Here is a 20,313-nt window from a genome sequence, read left to right on the forward strand (position 1 = left end):
GTTTTTCATCTTTTAGTTCTTAATTGTGATTCAGCAGTCTGCCGATAGCCTTCCAGGATGGCTTCTGACTTGAAATAAGAGCAAAGTTGTAAGGGGGTGCCTGGGTGGCTCAGTCAGTTAAGCATCCAACTTTGGCTCAGGTCATGATCACACGGTTTGTGGGTTCAAGCCCTGTGTTGGGCTCTGTGCTGACAGCTCAGGGCCTGGAGCCTGTTTCAGATTCTGTTCTCCCTCTCTCTCTGTCCCTCCCCTGCTCATGCTGTCTCTCTCTCAGAAATAAATAAAACATTAAAAAAATTAAAAAAAAAGAGCAAAGTTGTAAGAACAGGCAATTAAGCTCTCTTTTTAAAATTCTTTTAATAACTTAATGTGTAATGATTTACTACTTGAGTGGATATTGAGGTAATAATCTATAAACTTTTTGTGATAGAATTATGTGCTAAATAAAACTGCTTGCAGTATAAATCAAGTTGGCTTTGTTAGCATGTGATGATTCAATATGCATTTTAATTTCTCTTAATTTTAAAAGCTTTGAGGTTAAGCGTATAGTCTTAAACATTTCTTTTTACCCTGAGATGGTTTGAAAGATCTTAAGGGCTACTTACTTATTTACCTTTTTCACTTGTTTCCTAAATTTCTTTACTTTTAAAATAACATTTATCCTCACCTGAGGTTTGTAAGAAATAACCCTTGCAACATTTGTCATTATTGCAAATGGCGGTCTTTAGCTCTAAGTTGTCTGAGTCTGAGGCTGCAAAGTGATAGGATTAGATCTTAGCAGATGGGAGGGTCCTCTCCCCAGTGGCAAATGAGGGGTAGCACACTGCTCAAGAGGGCAGTTCTCAAAGCAAAGTTATGTTTGAGTACAAAAATGATCTTGAATCCTTGTGACTTCTAACTCTATGGTTAAAGGACAACATTTTAAAAAGAAGTAATAGAAAATTAAGCCTTGTCATCGATTGTATCCAATGTGAGCAGTTGACAGAAAAGAAGTGTTTTAAGTGGAGTATTTTTCCTTTTTCAAGTAAGATTTACATGATTAAACATAGAATGAAACGACAGCCAGTAGATAATCAGATACCTCAGAATAATGTTTGGGAAGCTGGGTTTCCTGAAGATATGAGGCTTAGTTATTTTAGCCTGGGGATTTTGCCTGGGGAAAAAATGTATGTGCCTCAACAGCTGAAGGGCTATTCGGGAAGAAACAAAGTAAAATGGCATCTATTTTAACGTGTATTTTTGATATTTTGTACTTAATCTTATCCGTGGCATAAATGTCAAAACATACCAGCTGCAGACCATTTCTGAAACTGTATCTATACTACCAAATTGAACTAGGTAGATAAACTCCATAAGAATCAAATAGTTTTCCATGGGGACAAAGGGTCCTTTCTTGGTAATTCTCGGAGGGTAGGGAATGCGCTAGTGGAATCAAATTGAAGATGTGGTGTATTTCAAATACAGGAACATACAGCCTAGAACAAAACTGCTGTGGGGAGGGCTGGGGGCAGATTTAAAAACTGGTTTATCATACTTAAACGTAACTATGGATTCTTTCATGCCATTTTCTATCTCTATTTATTCCCACTTATATTTATAATAGCACATTCCTTCATTTATGTTTACATTTTTTAAAAATTTTAACCTCATCTCAAATTGAATTGCTCATGCTAGAAATGATACCACAATTCTGTCCCTCATTTCCTTCTCCTTCAAAGACTAAGTTATTCTAGCCATACAAGTTACTATTCAAGTTAAAAGTCAAATTCTTACTAATGGAATAGCTAGATTTCTATTTTATATAAATACTTTACTTTTGTTCACCCTGGAGGAGTGGAAGCACACTCCTTGAAGGAATTAAAATGGTAAAGTCTAGGCTACCATTTATCCTGTCACTACAGGGCTGTTGTTTATTGTTTTTTAATAAAAAAATCAAGTTTCTGTATTTAATGACTTGGAAGATGCATAACATTTTGTCAAAATGTAAGAATTTATGAAAAATAAAGAGCCTCTGGAATCCCCAAAACATCAAGAAGGGGATGTGTATAATTTTGCTGTTTAACACATATATGAGCATTAATATTTATTATTGAGTTTAGTATTTTGTATTTTCTCTTCCTTCAACATATATTATAGTGTATTACTTAGAGACCATTAAATAGCTCAGGATTGAATCATAAGAAAAAAAATTTAGGTTTTTTTCTTTTCTCTTTTATTTGAATTTTCCCCATGGTTGTTTGGTAAAGAGCAAATTTGTTCATGATGAGGGCATTTACCTTGAACAAAACCCTGTCTGGTATGTATGGAGGTACACCAAAGAACTGACAGGTTGCTGAATGGTCACCGTCATCTTTTATCCTAATGCACAGACTGTTAAGACACAGGTAACAGAGGTGACATTGGCAGTGAAAACGAGTGCCATGTGCAGACATGGCCCTTGATACTTATGTTTACTTAATTATTAGAGTGCATGCAGCATATCAGGCTGGTTGGCTTAACTAATAGTATTAGTTTCCTAACATTTAAAATTCATAGAAATGTTACATAAATACACTTTTGTTGACTGGAAGATTCATTTTTTATTAAAATAGCCATTAAAAACCCAAAATACAACATTTTGAGAAACTCATTTTTTCTAAAGAAATACTTGATCAAGTAGAAAATGTTTCCCTAGCCAAATTGGCAGCCTTGTGTCTTTAAAATTTTTTTTAATGTTTATTTATTTTTGGAGGGGGGGAGGGAAGGAGTGAGAGAGGGGCAGAGAGCAAGGGAGACACAGAATTTGAAGCAGGTTCCAGGCTCTGAGCTGTCAGCACAGAGCCTGATGCAGGGCTTGAACCCGTGAACCATGAGATCATGACCTGAGCTGAAGTCCAGTGCTTAATCAACTGAGCCACCCAGGCACCCCAACCTCATGCTTTTTTAGATAGTATTATTTGGAATACTTTAAAAAATACTTTTTCCCCCCATAAATGTCAAATTATGCCTTTTCTTTGTAACCTTTTTAAGGAGAAATTTTATCAAGGAATAAGACCACTGTATTTAATTCACTGAAGTGAATTATAATTTCAAACATCTTTTTATGATGTTTTAAAGATGATCTTGTGTGATGTAGACATATCTTTTTAGTGGAATATATACCCCTTGGCTTTTCCTTATTTGATAGGTGTTGCGGCTTGGAAAGAAAACCACACATAGGGTAAACCAAAGACTCCAGGAACTGAGCAGCAGTAAAATAAATGCAAACAGTAAAAAGCATACAAATTGGCCAACTCTTTTTTTGAAGTTTTCAATGATAATTTAAGATCCAAAAATGATTTTGCCATATCTGTTGTGATTTTCTACTCTTTCAACAGATTGTAGCAACCCACACACTTTCCATGAGGGAATCAGTGTACACAAAGGCTTATACGTTGAGAGAAACTTAGAACATGCTTAGATTCAAATATAAAAACCCTACGTTTCACAAAGACACTGGTCTTTGTGACCCGACCTCTGTCTCCTTGAGAAATAGTGATGGCAGCCATTTAGATCTTCCCCACACCTCTAGTCCTCTGTATTGATGGAAAAAAAAAATGCTTTAGACAACAGATGACCAAGCAGTTAGCTTTACCAACCTGAGCTTTGGTATTGAAAATTTGGTTTTCAGTCTCATTTCCTGCCTACTGCAGCGATATGGCCTTTAGACAACCAAGCTTTCAAAAGTTAAAAGGCAAAAAGTCAATCCCCCTGCAAATGCAGAAACATAGATTCAAATCGTAAATAAGGAAATGCATTGAGTACATTAAACAGACATAGAAAAATGGATTCCTGTCTTTTGTAGTGAGGTAATTGGGCACCGCCGCTTGGCAGGAGCTGGTGCTATTGAGCCGGCTGTAGCTGCCACAGGTTGATAGGCAGGTGATCAGGAGGCTTCCACCAGGGTCTGCACAGGAGGCCTACCTAATATGCTGTCTGCCCTAAGGGCCTATGGGAACACAGTTGGATTATTATGTTAATGCATGAGCCTGCTGCCCTCTTCCTATCCCAGCTGGGTTCCCTGTTGTTAGGAACTGCTTTGCACTGACAGTGGAGTAATATGCTTCGTGATTGAAAGGGCAAAGGGGCTTGGAGGAAAAAAAAAAAAAGAATAGGCCTGTACAGATATGTAAATGAGAGAAGGAAATCTGTAGGAAGATTTCACTCTATAGAGAGAAAGTTTATTAGAAAGTTCTTTTTTCTCACAGCACTCTGTAAAACCACTCATTTCTTAATTAATTTCTAGGCTTGCTTTCCTTCCCAAAACTGCCATATAGTACATGGCAGCGTTTTCCAAAACAGACACTTAGTCTGATTTGTTTTCAACCAAGATGCTCTAATACATCGGAACCCAGGTGGAGGGCTGACAGTGGCGCTTTTTTTTTTTGTACCTTCATTACTCTTTAATACTCATCCTTCACTTATTCCACTCTTTTCTACAGCAAAGTTATGTCTTAAGTTGCTGAAGGATTTACATTATGTATTGCTATCACTTTTATTTTTCTTTATTTTTGATGCAGCTTTGGAAAACTGCACAAACCTACTTTTTGGGAGTAGATAGGGGTGGAGGTGAGGAGATAGTTGGGTGGGGTAGAAGGTATTTTCTTGGGTCAATGAGTTTAGTATGAGTGGTGGTTCAAATTGCAGTAGCATTTGGTTTCCAGCTGAGCTTTTTAACGTTGACATCATAACATAGTGAAAAGAGTGTGGGCTTTTATGCCCATGGACCTGTATGAAGTCTGGCTCTGATAACTAATAGCTATCTCATTTTGGATAAATCACCTTACCTCTTATCCACCTCAGCTGTAAAATGGGTGTAATATGAATTTTAAATGAGAGGACGATGAATATAAATCATTTTGTTGATGTTAAGTTTGGGTATTCTTAAATGCTCGCCATAATAATGATACTTAATTGCTGTTATAATAATTATAAATTTCAGTTATTAGACCATTATTTTAATATATATGGTTGTATACTTTCAGTGGATTGAAGATTGTCTTTTTCTGTACATTTTTTTTTTTTACCAAACCTCGGCAAATGGGAATGACTTCAACCAGAATTTGACACAAAAACAAAATGTTAGGATATGTTCTTAAACAATTAGTTTTATAATAAACCACATTTCAAATGCCAAAACAAAATTGAACGGAAAAGAAAATCCATTTGGCTAATATTCAAGAAAGCTTCTGGAAATATTTTTAGTAAATGTCTAAATTTGGGAAAGTTTTTAAGTATTCCTATATATGTAACTGTCTAACACATTTGTTTGTTTAAACTAATTAAAAATGACAGTATGTGGTTTGGAATTATTTTAAATACATCTCATTTTTCTTTTTTTTACTTGGCTCTATACTTACTGGATGAGAAGATGTATGTAAAGATGATGTGTGCACAGTGCCTAGCACACTGAGGGATTGAGAAATGATGGGCATTGTGAATTAATGTCTATGCATGTTTCATATCAACAGACCAGCCTGCATTAAGTAATGCTTTGCAGATTTGAAAAGAGGAACTTCAGGGACATTCTTAAGGTCAGCAAATGTAGAAAGTCAGGTCTAGTACAGGGTCCATAAGCTAGTAGAATGGTTACCATATATCTCATGAAAAGAATTCACATGATTTGAAAATGATCCACTAATCATTTTAATACTGCATTGAAAACTTTGTTAAAGTTTGAGGTAGATACTTTGTGCTATATTAGAAAAGAGACTCCTTTCTGAAAAGTGATTATGCATTTAACTTTACATATACAGAATACAGGGAGAAGGTTCCAGTTCTGTCTAAGCAATTCTTTGTAGTTATAGCAAAATACTTTTATACCAAATCTTCACATTACGTATTTAGTTGGTTACATATATGGTATGTTGGGTGGGGGATGTAGATATGCATGCATATTTATATATATGCATGAATATATATATATATATAAACACATGTATGTATATTTCTGGCTATATATGATGTGTACATTATATAGAATCTCAGAATCTGATATATGCCTACGAATATTTCAAGAGGAGCTCTAGTTAAGTACATTGCTTAATAATGGAATTTTAAATAATGCCTTAGGTTTGAGTAATAGTTAACTTGTGAAGACTTTGATGAAAAGGCATTAGAGAATCAATAAGACCACGAAATAGGTAGAGAGTACTCAAAGGAGTATGCCTTTTTTAAATGTCCTTCTTCTTTACCAACTAACAGCATGGGCTGCCTATTGTACATACAAAGGAGTCTGTCAAAGAGTAAATAATAAAGTCTGTTTTAAAGAAAGTCCACTTTGAAGAAAATCTATGTAGTCTATTTGGCTTAAATATTTGTCCAATGCCTGGTTTTCTGTAACTTAGCTTTGGATTTAACACATCCTATAGTTCCTTATAGACTGAGTGTTATTGAGAACAGAAGTCATATTTTATTTTAAGAAAAAAAAAAAGAAGAAGAAAAGAAAAAGAAAAAAATAACCCAGTTTCTCAAATACAGTAGGAATTCATCAAATGCTCATTGACTGAATAATTGGGTCAACATAATAATGTAGTATAATAATACTCAGATATAAGTCCATGGATCCCGATGTACCTTGTTTTCTCTTACCTTTACTTAGTACTGCTCTCAAGGAAGCATTACCCTTATGTCCCTTTGGCAGCTTTGTAAAGCCGCTGACTGAATTACCTTTCCAACCTCTCAGACACAATGGTAACTTCTGCCTCTACTGACCCCTTTCCTACCTCCACTAACACATCATGCCTCTTTATACCCTCTCCACATTGTTATTCAGTAAGAGACACAAGACAGGCCAGAGTTGGAGACACGATGACTGGGTGGAGGTGTGCTTTATAGGAAAGAAGCCAATATTTGGCCAGAGGGGTTGTTGGTTTCTGCCCTTCTAGAAGCTTAGATTCTCCAATGACTGTGTTCTCCCCCTAGTTGTTTTCCGCATTCACCCTTTGCTTTTCAGGAACTTTAGGAACACCCTACATTATTTTTTTATTCCAAACTATCCTAACTGGAATTGTGAGGCCCTACTCCTCTGTAAATGTTTTATCCTCCACCCTCAGACTTCTTTCAGACATTTTCCCCCAAAGATGGTAAAAAAACAACAACAACTAAAAAACCTTTTGTTGGCTTTTTCCTTAGGTCTCATGAATCTCTGAATATTAACAAAGAATTCTACATAACAGGTTATGATTCTAAAATTACAGTGAGTTATATTATAAAAAATAAACACTGCATTTTTTTAAAAAAGGCTTCCCTTACATCCCCATATCCATCCTATCTCTTCTTCCCACTTTAAAATGGTTATTTGTCTCCATTTTTCCAAATTCATCAGAAATTTTATCTGTATTTGGGTCCCTAATTTGGTAAGTCATTGATTAATAGTTCTCACCACTTAATAATGTGATAATATTGATGATGATACAGTTAATAATAGCTAATATTTACGAAGTACTTACTATGCTAATGCTTTATATAAATTATCCCATTGAATTCTCACAAATGCTTATAAGTAGATACTAATATTACAACCATTTTTGAGACAAGGAAACGGAGGCTTAACATGGCTAAAGTTGTTCAATGTCCTCTCTGTGGAGCTGGATTCAGACCATATAAGCTAAATCTAGCGCCCTCTAGTGCCTACATACCTTATGGCTGTTTTAAGTGGTAAACTACACACTGAAACACAGCCTTCCTTTCCCAATTGCCTCCCTCCAATCTTTGGGTTGTATCCTTATCTATTCTTGTGTAGAGGGTTGTGTTTTATTAGGTGTAATTATGTCATCCAGGTCTAGGAGGATGGATCATGGATAAATAAGAGAAAAATCATGCTAACAATTTTTTTAAACCCTGTTTTTAAAGATTGAATGGGTAGGTAGCTTAATAACATGGTATTATCTCATGATGACAATGTCATAGGAAAAAGTAAGAGCCAGCATAACTAGTCCTTCTTTTACTAGTAAAGTTTGGCAACAAAAATGGTGTGAATAGTGAATGGGTAAGGGAAAGCTGACAGTTTAAGGGTAGGAAAGGCAGAACCTAAATTTGCATTAGTTTCCTTAAAGGTAAACCTAATTTAGGAGCTAACACTCCAGTAAGTGCATAAACAGACCCTGAAGCTAGGAAGGTAAGTTTATTTGCAGTTATAAAATATAGTTGACCTTTATACAATATGGTGTTAGTAGCACTGACCCCTGTGCAGTCAGAAATCTATGTATAACTTTTGACTTCCTAAAAACTTCACTAATAACTTACCATTGAATGGAAACCTTATAGATAACACAAATAGTTGATTAACACATATTTTGTATGTTCCACTATTATATACAGTCTTCTCACAATAATACCTAACTTTGTCTTAGTTTTTTCAGTATTTCATCTGAGTTTTTCAAACTGTTGTAAATCTCCAAAAAATTTTCTAGTATAGTCACTGAAAAAAAAAAATCCACATATAAGTGGACTATGTAATTCAAACCCATGTTGTTTAAGGGTCAACTGAAAATAAGTCATGGGGCTATAATGTACAGCATGGTGATTATAGTCGATAATACTGTACTGCCTATTTACAAGTTTCTAGGAGAGTAGATCTTAAAAGTTCTCATCACAAGAAAGAACGTTTTTGTAGCTTTGTATGATGACAGATGATAATTAAAGTGGTTATTTTGCGATGTATACAAATACTAAGTCAATATTTTGTATGCCTGAAACTAATATAATGTTGTATGTCAATTATGCTTAATTTTTTTTAAAGAAAAGGTACCAGAACAAAACAGGGCATAAATTAATAAACCAGATATTTACTTCATGTCAAAGCCTTTTATGACCACCAGAAACTGATTGAAAAGACAGTGAAGTCAGCCTGGCTTTTAGCAAGCTCATGGATTTGCAGAAAGAGCTCTGAGAGCCCCAGGACTGAAACTTCTTGGAGCATTCTAGTCAAGCTTACACCAGAGATGAAGGTGTCTTCTTGGGCCACTGAAATCCCAGCAGCCTATTTGAGAGGATTATAGTTAAATGGACAATTGAAGACAGGTGTTTTGTCATAAGCTTGCCTCTTTTTTTTCTTCTTCTTCTTTTTTGAGAGAGAGAGAGCACAGCAGGGGAGAGGAAGAGACAGAGGGAGGGAGGGGGGAAGAGAGAGAGAGAGAGAGAGAGAGAGAGAGAATCCAAAGCAGGCTTCTCATTGTCAGCACGGAGCCCGAAGCAAGGCCCAAACTCACAAACTGCAAGACCATGACCTGAGCTGAAACCAAGAATCAGACGCCTAACTGACTGATCCACCCAGGTGCCCCTAAGCTCTCCTCCTTTGGTCTCACATTTATGACACTGTCCTAATGTCAGTGAGACATGAGAGCATGGGTTTAAGGGTCCTGATTTTACCCACTGATTCATTTCAACTTATTTCAACTACTTACTTTCTCTGAGGCTTATTTTTCACATATGTACAATGGAATAATACTTACCTCATGGGGTTATTTTAAGAATTAAGTAAAGTAACACCTATCATCTGGTATAGAAGATGCTTAATAAATGTCAGCTTTTTTCCCCTTCTGCTTATAAAATGCTATTTTGATGGAAAAGGAAAGTAAAAGAAGTTAAGTTGTTTTATAAATTCTTGGGTCAGAAAAAGTTTTTACCTCTTGCTCCTGTAGAATTTCATGCATCATCTCTCATTTAAGACCTTGTGAGCTACTAATATTGGGGGAAAAATGAAATTCAGTTTGGTTAATAACACTTCTTGGAAGAGAGTTTTTAAACTGTGATGAAGCTTGGTTAAGCGGGAGTCAAGTGGGGCCATTTCCAAGGGTTTTGGAGGTGAAGCAATTTGTTTTTGTACTTGTATCACTGCTTTTACTCTTTTTAATCTCATTTCTAGTCCCTTAGGTTCCGTAATAAAGTCTTCAGTACTATACATTTTTATTAAACATCTTTTTAGACTCCAATTTGCATTTCAGATAATATAACAAAATGTATGTGTTTCAAATATTCACGGCATAATTGCGATTAGAACATGTAATCCCTCAAAAGATGTTAATTGCAATTTAAATTCACGCTGAATTTAATTAAGTGAGTTGGGGATTAGAAAGTAGATGTAAGGGGTAGTTAAGGGAATACATTTTTTAAAAGCATCCATATTTTTTTTCTAAAAAATGTAAACCTCTTTCAACTGTAAGATTAGAAAGATGAGGGAAATATAGAAGAGAAGAGTAGGAAGCAAAATCTTAAGACTATGTTCAAAATTTGGATCTAGAATTTAAGCAAATTGTGGTTAAAGAAGGAGGGCTCGTGTGAGTAACCTTCTCATTTATATTCTTAAAGTGTTTTCCAGTAGACGGTAACGCACTTGGTGTCTGATAAAGACTTAAGTTGAACAGAAATCTTTAAGAACTGCAGAAAATGGGAAGGTATAGGCAACAGAGATCTTTCAAGCCAGATGTTTTCTGTGTGTCCATCTTTCTTACATAATGTGCTGGCCAACGGGGTGTGTTATGTATAATTATGGAAGAGGCACTTTGTCCATAGACCGTTCATATTTAAGCAAGTGCTTTTCTATGATAACTTCACTGTATTAATGTAAGTAGAGGGTAGCATTAGAAGAAAAACAAATGCCTTATTTTTTCCTAATTTCTAAAGAATACTAAAACTTGAGATATATGGTCTTTAAAAAGTTATTTAAGCAGTCATATCTCTCAGTGATTGGGAGCATAAATAAAGCGTTTAAATTAATTATTTGATGTTGAATCTGAAAACAATTTCAGAAGGCTACTGGAATAGTAACATTTTGCTTCATTTTATTTTTAAGTGTTTCTGGGAACACATTTAAAATCAAGAATCCCTTTTAAGGTGATCTAAACACACTTTTAAATGTTTTTTTTTTTTAATGTTTTTATTTATTTTTGAGAGAGAGACAGCATGAGCAAGGGAGGGTCAGAGAGAGAGGGAGATACAGAATCCGAAGCAGGCTCCAGGCTGTGAGCTAGCCGTCAGCACAGAGCCCGATGCGGGGATCGAACCCTCGAACCGCAAGACCATGACCCGAGCCAAAGTCGGACGGTTAACCGACGAAGCCACCCAGGCGCCCCCTAAACACACGTTTAAATGCAAGGGTATTATTTCTCTTTAAGTAATTATTTTTACATGTGTCTAGAAAAGTAAACGTTACTTCATAAACCTGTTTGAATGAGTCATACCATGAATGTGGTGTGTGATAATTACACATACTGGCTGCCTAATATTTTATTGGACTCTATAAGCATAATTTTTTTAAGAAACAAACTTCAGAGTCTTTTAAAATGTTCTCTTAGTAAGAGATGTTTGAAATTCTGATGGGAAGCATTGTCTTTGTTTCCTAAGTAGCAAGCTTCCTAAAAAAAATGAATCACGAATCTGGCTTTATATCTAGAGTGAGTCCTTCAGACGTTATGTGTGCTAATGGAAGGAGTAGTAAAGAGAATACATTTCTTTTAACGTTTTATTTCTAGGAAAGAGAGAGAGAGAGACAGCGTGAGCAGGGGAGGGTCAGAGAGAGAGGGAGTCACAGACTGAAACAGGCTCCAGGCTCTGAGCTGGCAGTCAGCACAGAGCCCGACGTGGGGCTCGAACCCACGAACCGCGAGATCATGACCTAAGCGAAAGTCGGACGCTTAACCGACTAAGCCACCCAGGCGCCCCAAGGGAATACATTTTTAAATGAGCAAATAATAAACTCTTTCTTAAAGGAAACAAAAGCTATGTTTATACCTAAGACACTGTGGCTTTAAGTATGTAAACCCTCATCCAGCTTGCCTGCAACCTAAAATCATTCTACATAAATATCTTCATTTATTTTCAATTTACTCTCCCTAAAATGACTACTTTGATAATGGCTGTCATGGGTGCTTTTTCTAATAACATAAAATTACTGTTATTTTCAATGAAGTGACTCTTTTCTTTGGGGTCAGGTTCACATTATCACATAAACATAATTTTTGCCCAATGGCTTATCAAGGAAAAGCCTTACCATTCATTCACTGTCCTACATTCCCTGTGTGAGACATCTAGTAACTTACAACATTACAGAATGACTAGCAAACATTATGTTTTTGTATTATTTAAAAAATTTTTAGTATCTTAATTTTTTTATTACAAAGGCCCTATATTGCTAGTAATCTAGAACAATGTAAGCAAACAAAATAAAGAAATGCCATAATCCCACTGGTCAGATAACCATATTGATATTTTTATGTGTATCTTCTAGACATTTTTGTTTACACATATATTTAATAAGATGAGATCATGTAATATTGTTTTGTAATCCTGTTTGCCCACTTTGCAATACATTGTGACCATGTCTCCATAGTGTCCTACATCAGTGTTTCTGTAGACTATTCACTATTCTCGTGTGTGGTCATGCAAGGTATTATTTCAGTCCTGGCTAATGTTGGCTATTAAAAAATCATGTTGTGATGAAGAGCCTTTTAGCTAGATCTTTTCTTGGATCTGTATTATTTTCTTAGATAGGTTTCTAAATATGGAATTGCTGGGTCCAGGGGTGTGTATGGACATCCGTAAGGCTTTGCCATTGACTGCAGTATACTCCCAGCGAGGAGGTTATAAAGGATGTAGAGGCATTTGTTCCCTGAACTCTCATCAGTCATAGGAATTATTATGTTTACCAATCTTTGCTCATTTAATAGTTTTCTCCCTACATCACTTTTGTATTCTCTTCTCAGTGCAACTCAGACCATGTTGTAAAGATGAGTCCACGTAATGTTTTATAGAAATGTGTATTTAATAAATATTTAAAGTTTATCCTCCCCTCACTGCCCAATACTTGCTCATATTTTAAACTAAAATCTTGATGGCAACATTTAAAAAGTTGCTCTGTTTCTTTATTTTACTTCAACCAAAAGAAATACACATTGTAGTTGCTGAATGTGTTATTTTAACTAGATCTCTAACCATGTTATAAATGGTGCCTGTGGAAGGATCTGGGGACAAGACCTTTAAACTTTTTTTTTTTTAATCACATCTTAAGATCTTGGAGAATCTGAACTTATATAAGAATGTTTGGGCTGCTGTTATTACAGTGAAACCTTCTGAGAGTATCATCTCAGGTAATTTTTTTAGAGAAAGTCACTTACAGATATAAAACGTTTGACCAGAAGAAAGCCTCAGGTTGTCAGACTTACTTATACACCATTGTTCAGCTGGGCCTCTTTATTAAATCATCTCTTGGCAGTCCATTAGTTGTGGTGCTACAGCTATTGCATGGCCCACTAAGCTAATATACCTTCAATCACTAACAGAAGGATAACCTTAATAAAAATTTGAAGTCGATTTAGTGCTTCACTGCTTGCTGACTAGTGTTTTACATTTGAGTGTGTCTATTGCAATTTCCATTCCTTGTATTTTGATATTCACATATATCTTATCTACATAATATATTGGAATCAAATGAAGATTAATGGCCTAGAGGAGAAAAAGTGTTTGGAGTTCTTGGACTCCTGTCTCACCACTGTCAGAAACTGTGTGATCTTGAGCAAGTCACCTCCTACACTAGGCTTCTGTCCAACCCCTGTATGTAAAATTAGGAAACTGGGTAGATGTTCTCTAAGATTTCTATCTATATTACTCTACCAGTCAGAGAAAATTTAAATTACGTTCTGAGGAATCTATACCTTGAAACTTTTTTTTAACTCCAACTACGCCTTTGTAGGAAATAAAAAAAGAATGACTCTATTATGCCACTCATAAAAATTTGAGTAGCTAGAATAATAAAAGAGAAGATCCACATTATTCAATGGCAAATGATACGGGAGAAAATCACTTAAAGTCAATTAACTTTGAAAAAAGAATGAACATTTACCTATATTTTAAAAATAGGTTTAGCTTTTTATTTTGAAAAAATAAACTTTTGAAAAGTTATGCAATAAACTTATTTTATGATTCATTTAACAGAATTTGGGTTATATTATAACTATTCACTGATTTTTGGAGTGAAGGGAGAAAGAATCAAGTGTTTTAGAAGGTGGGGATAAATGTAATTTTCCCAAGAAAATTGTTAAGATGACACGGTGTCTCATCTTTTCTTCCTGCTTATTTTGCAACACAATTTGCAAAAAGAGTCGAGGTTTTGTAAATTTTCGTAGATGCTCTCATTTTAAAAATAGTCCAGGGGTGCCTGGGTGGCTCATTTAGGTAAGTGTCCAACTCTTGATTTAGGCTCAGGTCATGATCTCATGGTTTGTGAATTTGAGCCCCACATCGGGCTCCGTGCTGACAGTGGAGCCTGCTTGACATTTTCTCTCTCCTTCTCTCTATGCCCCTCCCCTGATCACTTTCTCTGTCTCTCTCAAAAATAAATACATAAACTTAAAAAAAAAGTCCAATTTACCCTCCTTTTAATCACCTATCCTGTCATTAATTTCTTTCTTACTTGTCATTAACTTTGTGCTAATTTCATTGACTTTCCTGCATCTTCTGTAGGACTCACTATTATATTTAGCAAACTTATTTGTGTTTTATTTGTGCTATATTGTCAGGTGTTTAAAATACTGTCAAGTGTTTAAAACCCTGCACAGACAGTTAAGCGTCTGACTTTGGCTCAGGTCATGATCTTGCAGTTCGTGGGTTCGAGCCCCGAGTTGGGCTCTGTGCTGCCAGCTCAGAGCCTGGAGCCTGTCTTCAGATTCTGTGTCTCCCTCTCGCTCTGACCCTCCCCTGCTCACGCTGTCTCTCTCTCAGAAATTAATTAAATGAATGAATGAATGAATAAATAAATAAATAAATAAATAAATAAAAATAAAATACTGTGCAATCAGTGAGAGTAAACCAACCAAAGCTGAAGTTGAGGGATAGATACTATAGTGAAGTGGTTAGGGTGCGCATACGGGAAGGGCAAATGTCTTCTTGGGAATCCTCTTAGAAATTGTAAGTTTGTTAGTGAACCTTTTCCTGCCATGATGTCCCTTGTTTCCATGTAGGACCTAAAATCTTCAGGGACTTGGAGAATGAAGACCTGTGTAAAGAAGGCTGGGGTCATGATCTCGTGGTTTGTGGGTTTTAGCCCCGTGTCAGGCTCTGTGCTGAAAGCTCAGAGCCTGGAGCCTACTTTGGATTCTGTGTTTGTGTCTCTCTGCCCCTTGTCTGCTTGCGTGTGAGCTCTCTCTCTCTTAAAAGTAAATAAACACTAAAAATTATTTTTAAATAAAAAAATGAAACTGCTAAGCTCTTTCCTCCAGTGGCTATAACATTTTGGTTCTATCCAGCAATAAAGGAGAGTTGCATTTGGTCCACATCCTCATTCGCATTGAACTATCAGGGTTTAAAAAGGTTTTAGCACTTCTAGTAGGTGTATAATGGTCTCTTAGGATGATTTTAATTTACATTTCTCTAATAACTAGTGATATTAAGCATATTTTTGTTGATTTGCCAGCCAGAGCTCTTCTTTAGTGAAGTGTCTATTCAAATTTTTTGCTCACTGTTGGATTGTCTTTTATTTAGTTGTAAGAATTTTTAAACAAGTGTCTTCTAATTAGAAGGTTTTTTTTTTTTATCAGATATATTTTTTGGAAATATATTATCCCAATTTGTGGCTTGCTTTTCATTTTCTTAATGTCTTTGAAAGAAAGAAGTCTTAAATTATGAAGTCCAATTTTTCATTTTAAAATTTTAAAGTTACCATTTTTGTATCCTATCTAAGAAATGCTGTCGTAATCCAAAGTCACAAAGATTTTCTCTATGTTCTTTTCTAGAAGTTTTATAGATTTAGCTCCTACATGTAGCTCTATGATCCATTCCAGCTTCTGTTTTATGTATGGTGTGAGGTATGGATTAAAATTCTGTTTTGTTTTGTTTTTTTGCTTAGAGATGTCACTTACCACTTACCGAAAAGATTATTCTCTCCCCATTAAATTCCTGTGCACCCTCTTCAAAAATCAATTTGCCATATCTATATAGATCTGTTTCTGGACTTTCTGTTCTGTTTCATTGATTTATGTATCTGTCCTTAAGCTAGTACCACACTGTTGATTAGTGCAGCTTTATATTCAGTGTTGAAATCACGTAATATGTTCACAATATTCTCATCTTTAAATATCTGAAGGATCTCAGTATGTCACCTTTTCCCTCATATTGGTCATTTCTACCTCCTTTTTTTATCATAGTGCAGAAGTGGACAAACTATGGCTTTCAAGCTAAACAGTCTTGCTGCATATTTTTGTATAGTAAATGAATTAAAAACAGTTTGTACATTTTTTTTAGTTTGTACATTTTTTAAACAGGTAGAAAAAATAAATAAAATTTCATGACGTGAAAATTAAATGAAAATCAGATTTTAGTATCCATGCGTAAAGTTTTATTGGGATACAACCACTCTCAATCACTTATACATTATCTAAGGCTGCTTTTGTGCTATAACAGCAGATTCAAGAATTTATGATATGGGCTACAAAACCTAAAATATTTATTATGTTGCTGTGGCAAAATAAAAATATGTATCTTTTTCCTAGGTTTTTAACACAGAGCTTCAAAAACCCTTGGCATTTCTTGAGTGTTTGGAATGTCTTTCTTACGCTGATTATGTGAATTGGGGGACCCTTGATGGGCTCTTAGGTGACTTTAGGATGTGGGCTGGTCAAAAAGATCAAGCTGGTAGCTAGAGGGTTAGAACTTCCAGTCACTCTACTTCCAGGGAAGGAGAGGAAGCTGGAGATTGAGTTCAATCATAATTGCCAATGATTAAATCAATTGTGCCTATATAAGGAGGCCCCAATTAACAACTACGGGCACTGAAGCTCACTGATGCTTCCTGGTTGGTGAACATGTTGGTGAGCTGGGAGAATGACTCACTCTGACTCCATGGGTACAGAGCACAGAAGTTCTTAGACCTCCTTCTTTGTGTATCACTTATAATCAAAGTGTAATCTTAACTATAGCACTTTCAGTGAGTTCAGCGAGCTGTTTTATTGAATTAGTGAACCAGCCAGGGTCCTGGGAACCCCTAAATTTATAGCCACTTGGTCAGAAGTGCTGGTGGCCTGGGGACTCCTGTCATGCAGCTGCCCTCTGAAGTGAGGGCAGTCTTGTGGAGGACTGAGCTTTGAGCTTGTGGGGTCTGTGCTAACTCCAGGGGGTTAGCATCAGAATTTTATTGCAGAATATTCAGTTGGTGTTAGACCAGTTGGGGTGAAATTGAACAGTGACCCTTTTGAAAGTTTTCCAATCCCTGTTCAAAGACTATGAGTTGTGTTGATTTTTCCCCCCCAAAGAATCAGCTTTTGATTCCATTGATTTCTGTTGCCTTTATGGTTTTGATTTCATTCATCCGCTCATATCTTTACTTAATTTCCCTCCTGTACTTATTTTGTGTTTAATTTGACTTTCCTTTTTCTCATTTCTTATACTTTGGGGATTATGCCATCCCTTCCTATCTTGGTGTTCATTGACATCATGTCTGTAGCTTGAAATTGGCCATGGTGGGAATATTTACAGCACAAAAATCAGCAAATATTACAAACTAATATTCCTCCCCTCATCTTGAGAGCTAGTTACTAAACATTACCAGCATATTACTTGTAACAGAAATAACACAGCTCTTTTTAAATCTTCTCAGGAGACCTAACATAAAAAGATGATCTCAAATGAAAAGTTAATTCAGAAAAACTAAGGACTTGATAGTGAAAAGTGTAGATTAATAGTGAAAAATATAGATTGTAAATCTGGAATTTTAAAAAAGATTATGCAATCTTTGATCCTAAGGACATGAAGAATAGGAGAGGGAGGTTCCTTTTGTTTCTGATTTCAGTAGTCCTTGTTTAGGAGAAGTGCCCTGATGAGATGATCTGCAAAAGTCCATTTCTGTTCCATGAATCTGTGGTAAGTTATTTCCCAGAAGATGGTAGGAAAGCTGTTTTATTGCTAATGAAAAGCTGATGAGAGAGTTATTGCTGAGGGATTGATCCATTGCCTTCTTAAGAAGCTCTGCGATTCCCAGACCTAATGGATGGAAAAGAGCAGAAATAACAGAGGTAGGTAGCTAGAGTCTAAAATTTGTAGGAAACATTAGATGGTTCAACATAGCTTGTCACTTACGTTTTGTGGATGCTCTTCTAAACAAAGTGTTAAGGGAATTCTTGGCCAGTTTCTCTGTTGGTGTGCTGAGAGCTTAGTTCGTGGGTTGGCATTAAATAGGGCTTCCATTAATTGATCAGAAAAGTGCTTCTTGTCCATCACTAGGAGGTATTGAAAAAGCCCACTTTAAAGGAAATTTTAGTAGTTAATTTCTGTGCTGCCATATCTGTGATCCCATTGATCTTATTGTCTTATAGCCATTATGATGGCTAGCCCAATACTGTAAGCAGATACTATGGCATTTATTTTTGTATTCTCAGTGCTTAGAGTAATACATTAATAAATTTGTGTTAAATAAATGAATAATTAAAGGATCATTTATTTTATTCCTTTTTAGCAGGGCACAGGAAACCCAAAAGAAATGAACAATTAAACTTCAGGGATTTTGAGAAATTGGCATTTTAAAAAAGATATAATGTCAAGTAGTATGGGATATTTTAAGTAAGTTTTATTCAGCTTCATTTTAGAAATTTATAAGTGCTTAATAAGCTATTAATAAATAAATCATAATATTTTCAATTTAATAGTTGGTAAGCTGAATTATATACACAGTTTGCTCCTAAGCATTCCGTGTTACTATAACAAGTATACCTAGGTTGGTTTTTCTTGGTATTCTCCTCAATTTCATTCAATTTTTAGTCAGACATTGAGCACCTAATATGTACATAGCGTTAAGATTTGCCTAAAAATTAAAGAGAGGACCTCTGAAATGTTTGTTGTATGTAATATAACATTTATTGTATGCTTTTTTCTAATAAATAATCAGTGCAAAAATCTTAAAAATCAAGTGAATCACAAAGGGGGAAAAATCCCTAATTCTATTACCCCATCATAACCACTGTTAGTGTTTTGGTTTATGCCCTTTTATATTATGTATTTATAAATATCTGTTAAACTAATATGTAAAATAGACAGTGCTGAGTGTAATAGGGTACAGGGAATGTCTGGGGATGAGTTCTAGTCTGGCTTGCCACTAGCCAATATGACCTTGGGAAAGATCCTTTTATCTCTAGAGTTCTGTTTCTTCATTTCTGAAGGGATTTTCGTAGTGTCTAAGGGACCTTACCAGTTGAAATTCTGACTTCATTGAAATTGAATACCTTCAAAGACTAAGATTTCAGGAGGATGAAATTACAAGTGTTTGACTCAGTCTATATTCATTTCAATTATGAGGCAGTTTTAAAAATCTTGAACTGGTATAAACGTTTCCTGCTAATATCATTAGGTGTTATTATGAAGCAGTTATACTTAAAGCAACAAATTTCTCCTGGAGCAGTTATCACAATCTGAGTCGGTGAAGTTATTTGAGCTAATAAATATATTTTTAGGAAAATGTTAAAGTAATCCTCATTATCCATTAGGTATGGTACCCAAAATAAGAAAATCAGGATCACCATTATTTTAAGTATGTGGTATTTTATTAGAAAAGCATACCAAGAAGAAAATCAAAGTGGCTATGTTACATGATTCTTTTTGCACCTCAAGAAAATTGATTTTTGTCTTCCCTCCTCCATTCCATGCATATCGTGAAAATGTTAGGTTGCTATGCAAGAACTATTGAGTATTACACAGCAAAGCTTTAAAAGTGTTAAAAGTGTCTGGTTTTTTTTTGTTTTGTTTTGTTTTGTTTCTTTAGAAGTGTTAGTTTTCATATTAAATAATTTTTGTTGAGCAGTTAAGGTGTCCTTTTACTTTCACCATTTTGTAGAAGGATTTTTTTTGTATGCATTTTAACGGTTATTTAAGAGTCCCCATGTGCTTAGAAAGGAATCTGAATATATGTGCCTTTTTTTAAAAGCCTCAGCACAATGTAGGTTATTCCATCAATACCATCAAATGACTGGGAGCTGTAGTTGGAACAATATGTAAAAATACAGCTTGTGAAAGATTTCCTTTATTAACTGTCATCATCTGCAGAATATATGTTCAAATAAACGTTGTGTAATAACTAAATTTGAGATTAATAGGCCCCTTAAGAAACAGCGAAGTCATTCAGAATAGTCAGTGAAAAATAGGCTGTAAGACTGTAACATGCACATATTGTCCTGCTTACATGCTCTCTCTGGTGTCATTCCCATTTATCACTGTCGGCGGGCTCTGTTCTCATTAAAACATTCTTGCACAAAAGCAACTTAATTTTCTTAAGAGGAGAGGACACCTGATTCAATTTAGCACCCAGAAACAGGAACT

The 20,313-nt window shown here is 35.4% G+C and overlaps 1 protein-coding gene across 6 annotated transcripts in view; it reads left to right on the plus strand.

The window, feature by feature from the left end:
- Positions 1-20,313, plus strand: part of SLC10A7 (solute carrier family 10 member 7) — a 261,321-nt gene that overhangs the window by 42,173 nt on the left and 198,835 nt on the right. Inside the window, exon 5 of one of the 6 annotated variants that reach the window (XM_039254312.1) lies at positions 15,747-15,792. The exons of the other annotated variants lie outside the window; for them this stretch is intronic. Within the exon in view, the coding sequence (XP_039110243.1) occupies positions 15,747-15,776 (30 nt within the window). The 3' untranslated portion in view covers positions 15,777-15,792. Of the gene's footprint in view, positions 1-15,746; positions 15,793-20,313 lie in introns of those variants that run through there. 6 annotated transcript variants of the gene reach the window in all.

The sequence above is a fragment of the Hyaena hyaena genome, unplaced genomic scaffold (assembly GCF_003009895.1).
Source record: "Hyaena hyaena isolate Hyena2069 unplaced genomic scaffold, ASM300989v1 scaffold_476, whole genome shotgun sequence".
Taxonomy (NCBI): Eukaryota; Metazoa; Chordata; class Mammalia; order Carnivora; family Hyaenidae; genus Hyaena; species Hyaena hyaena.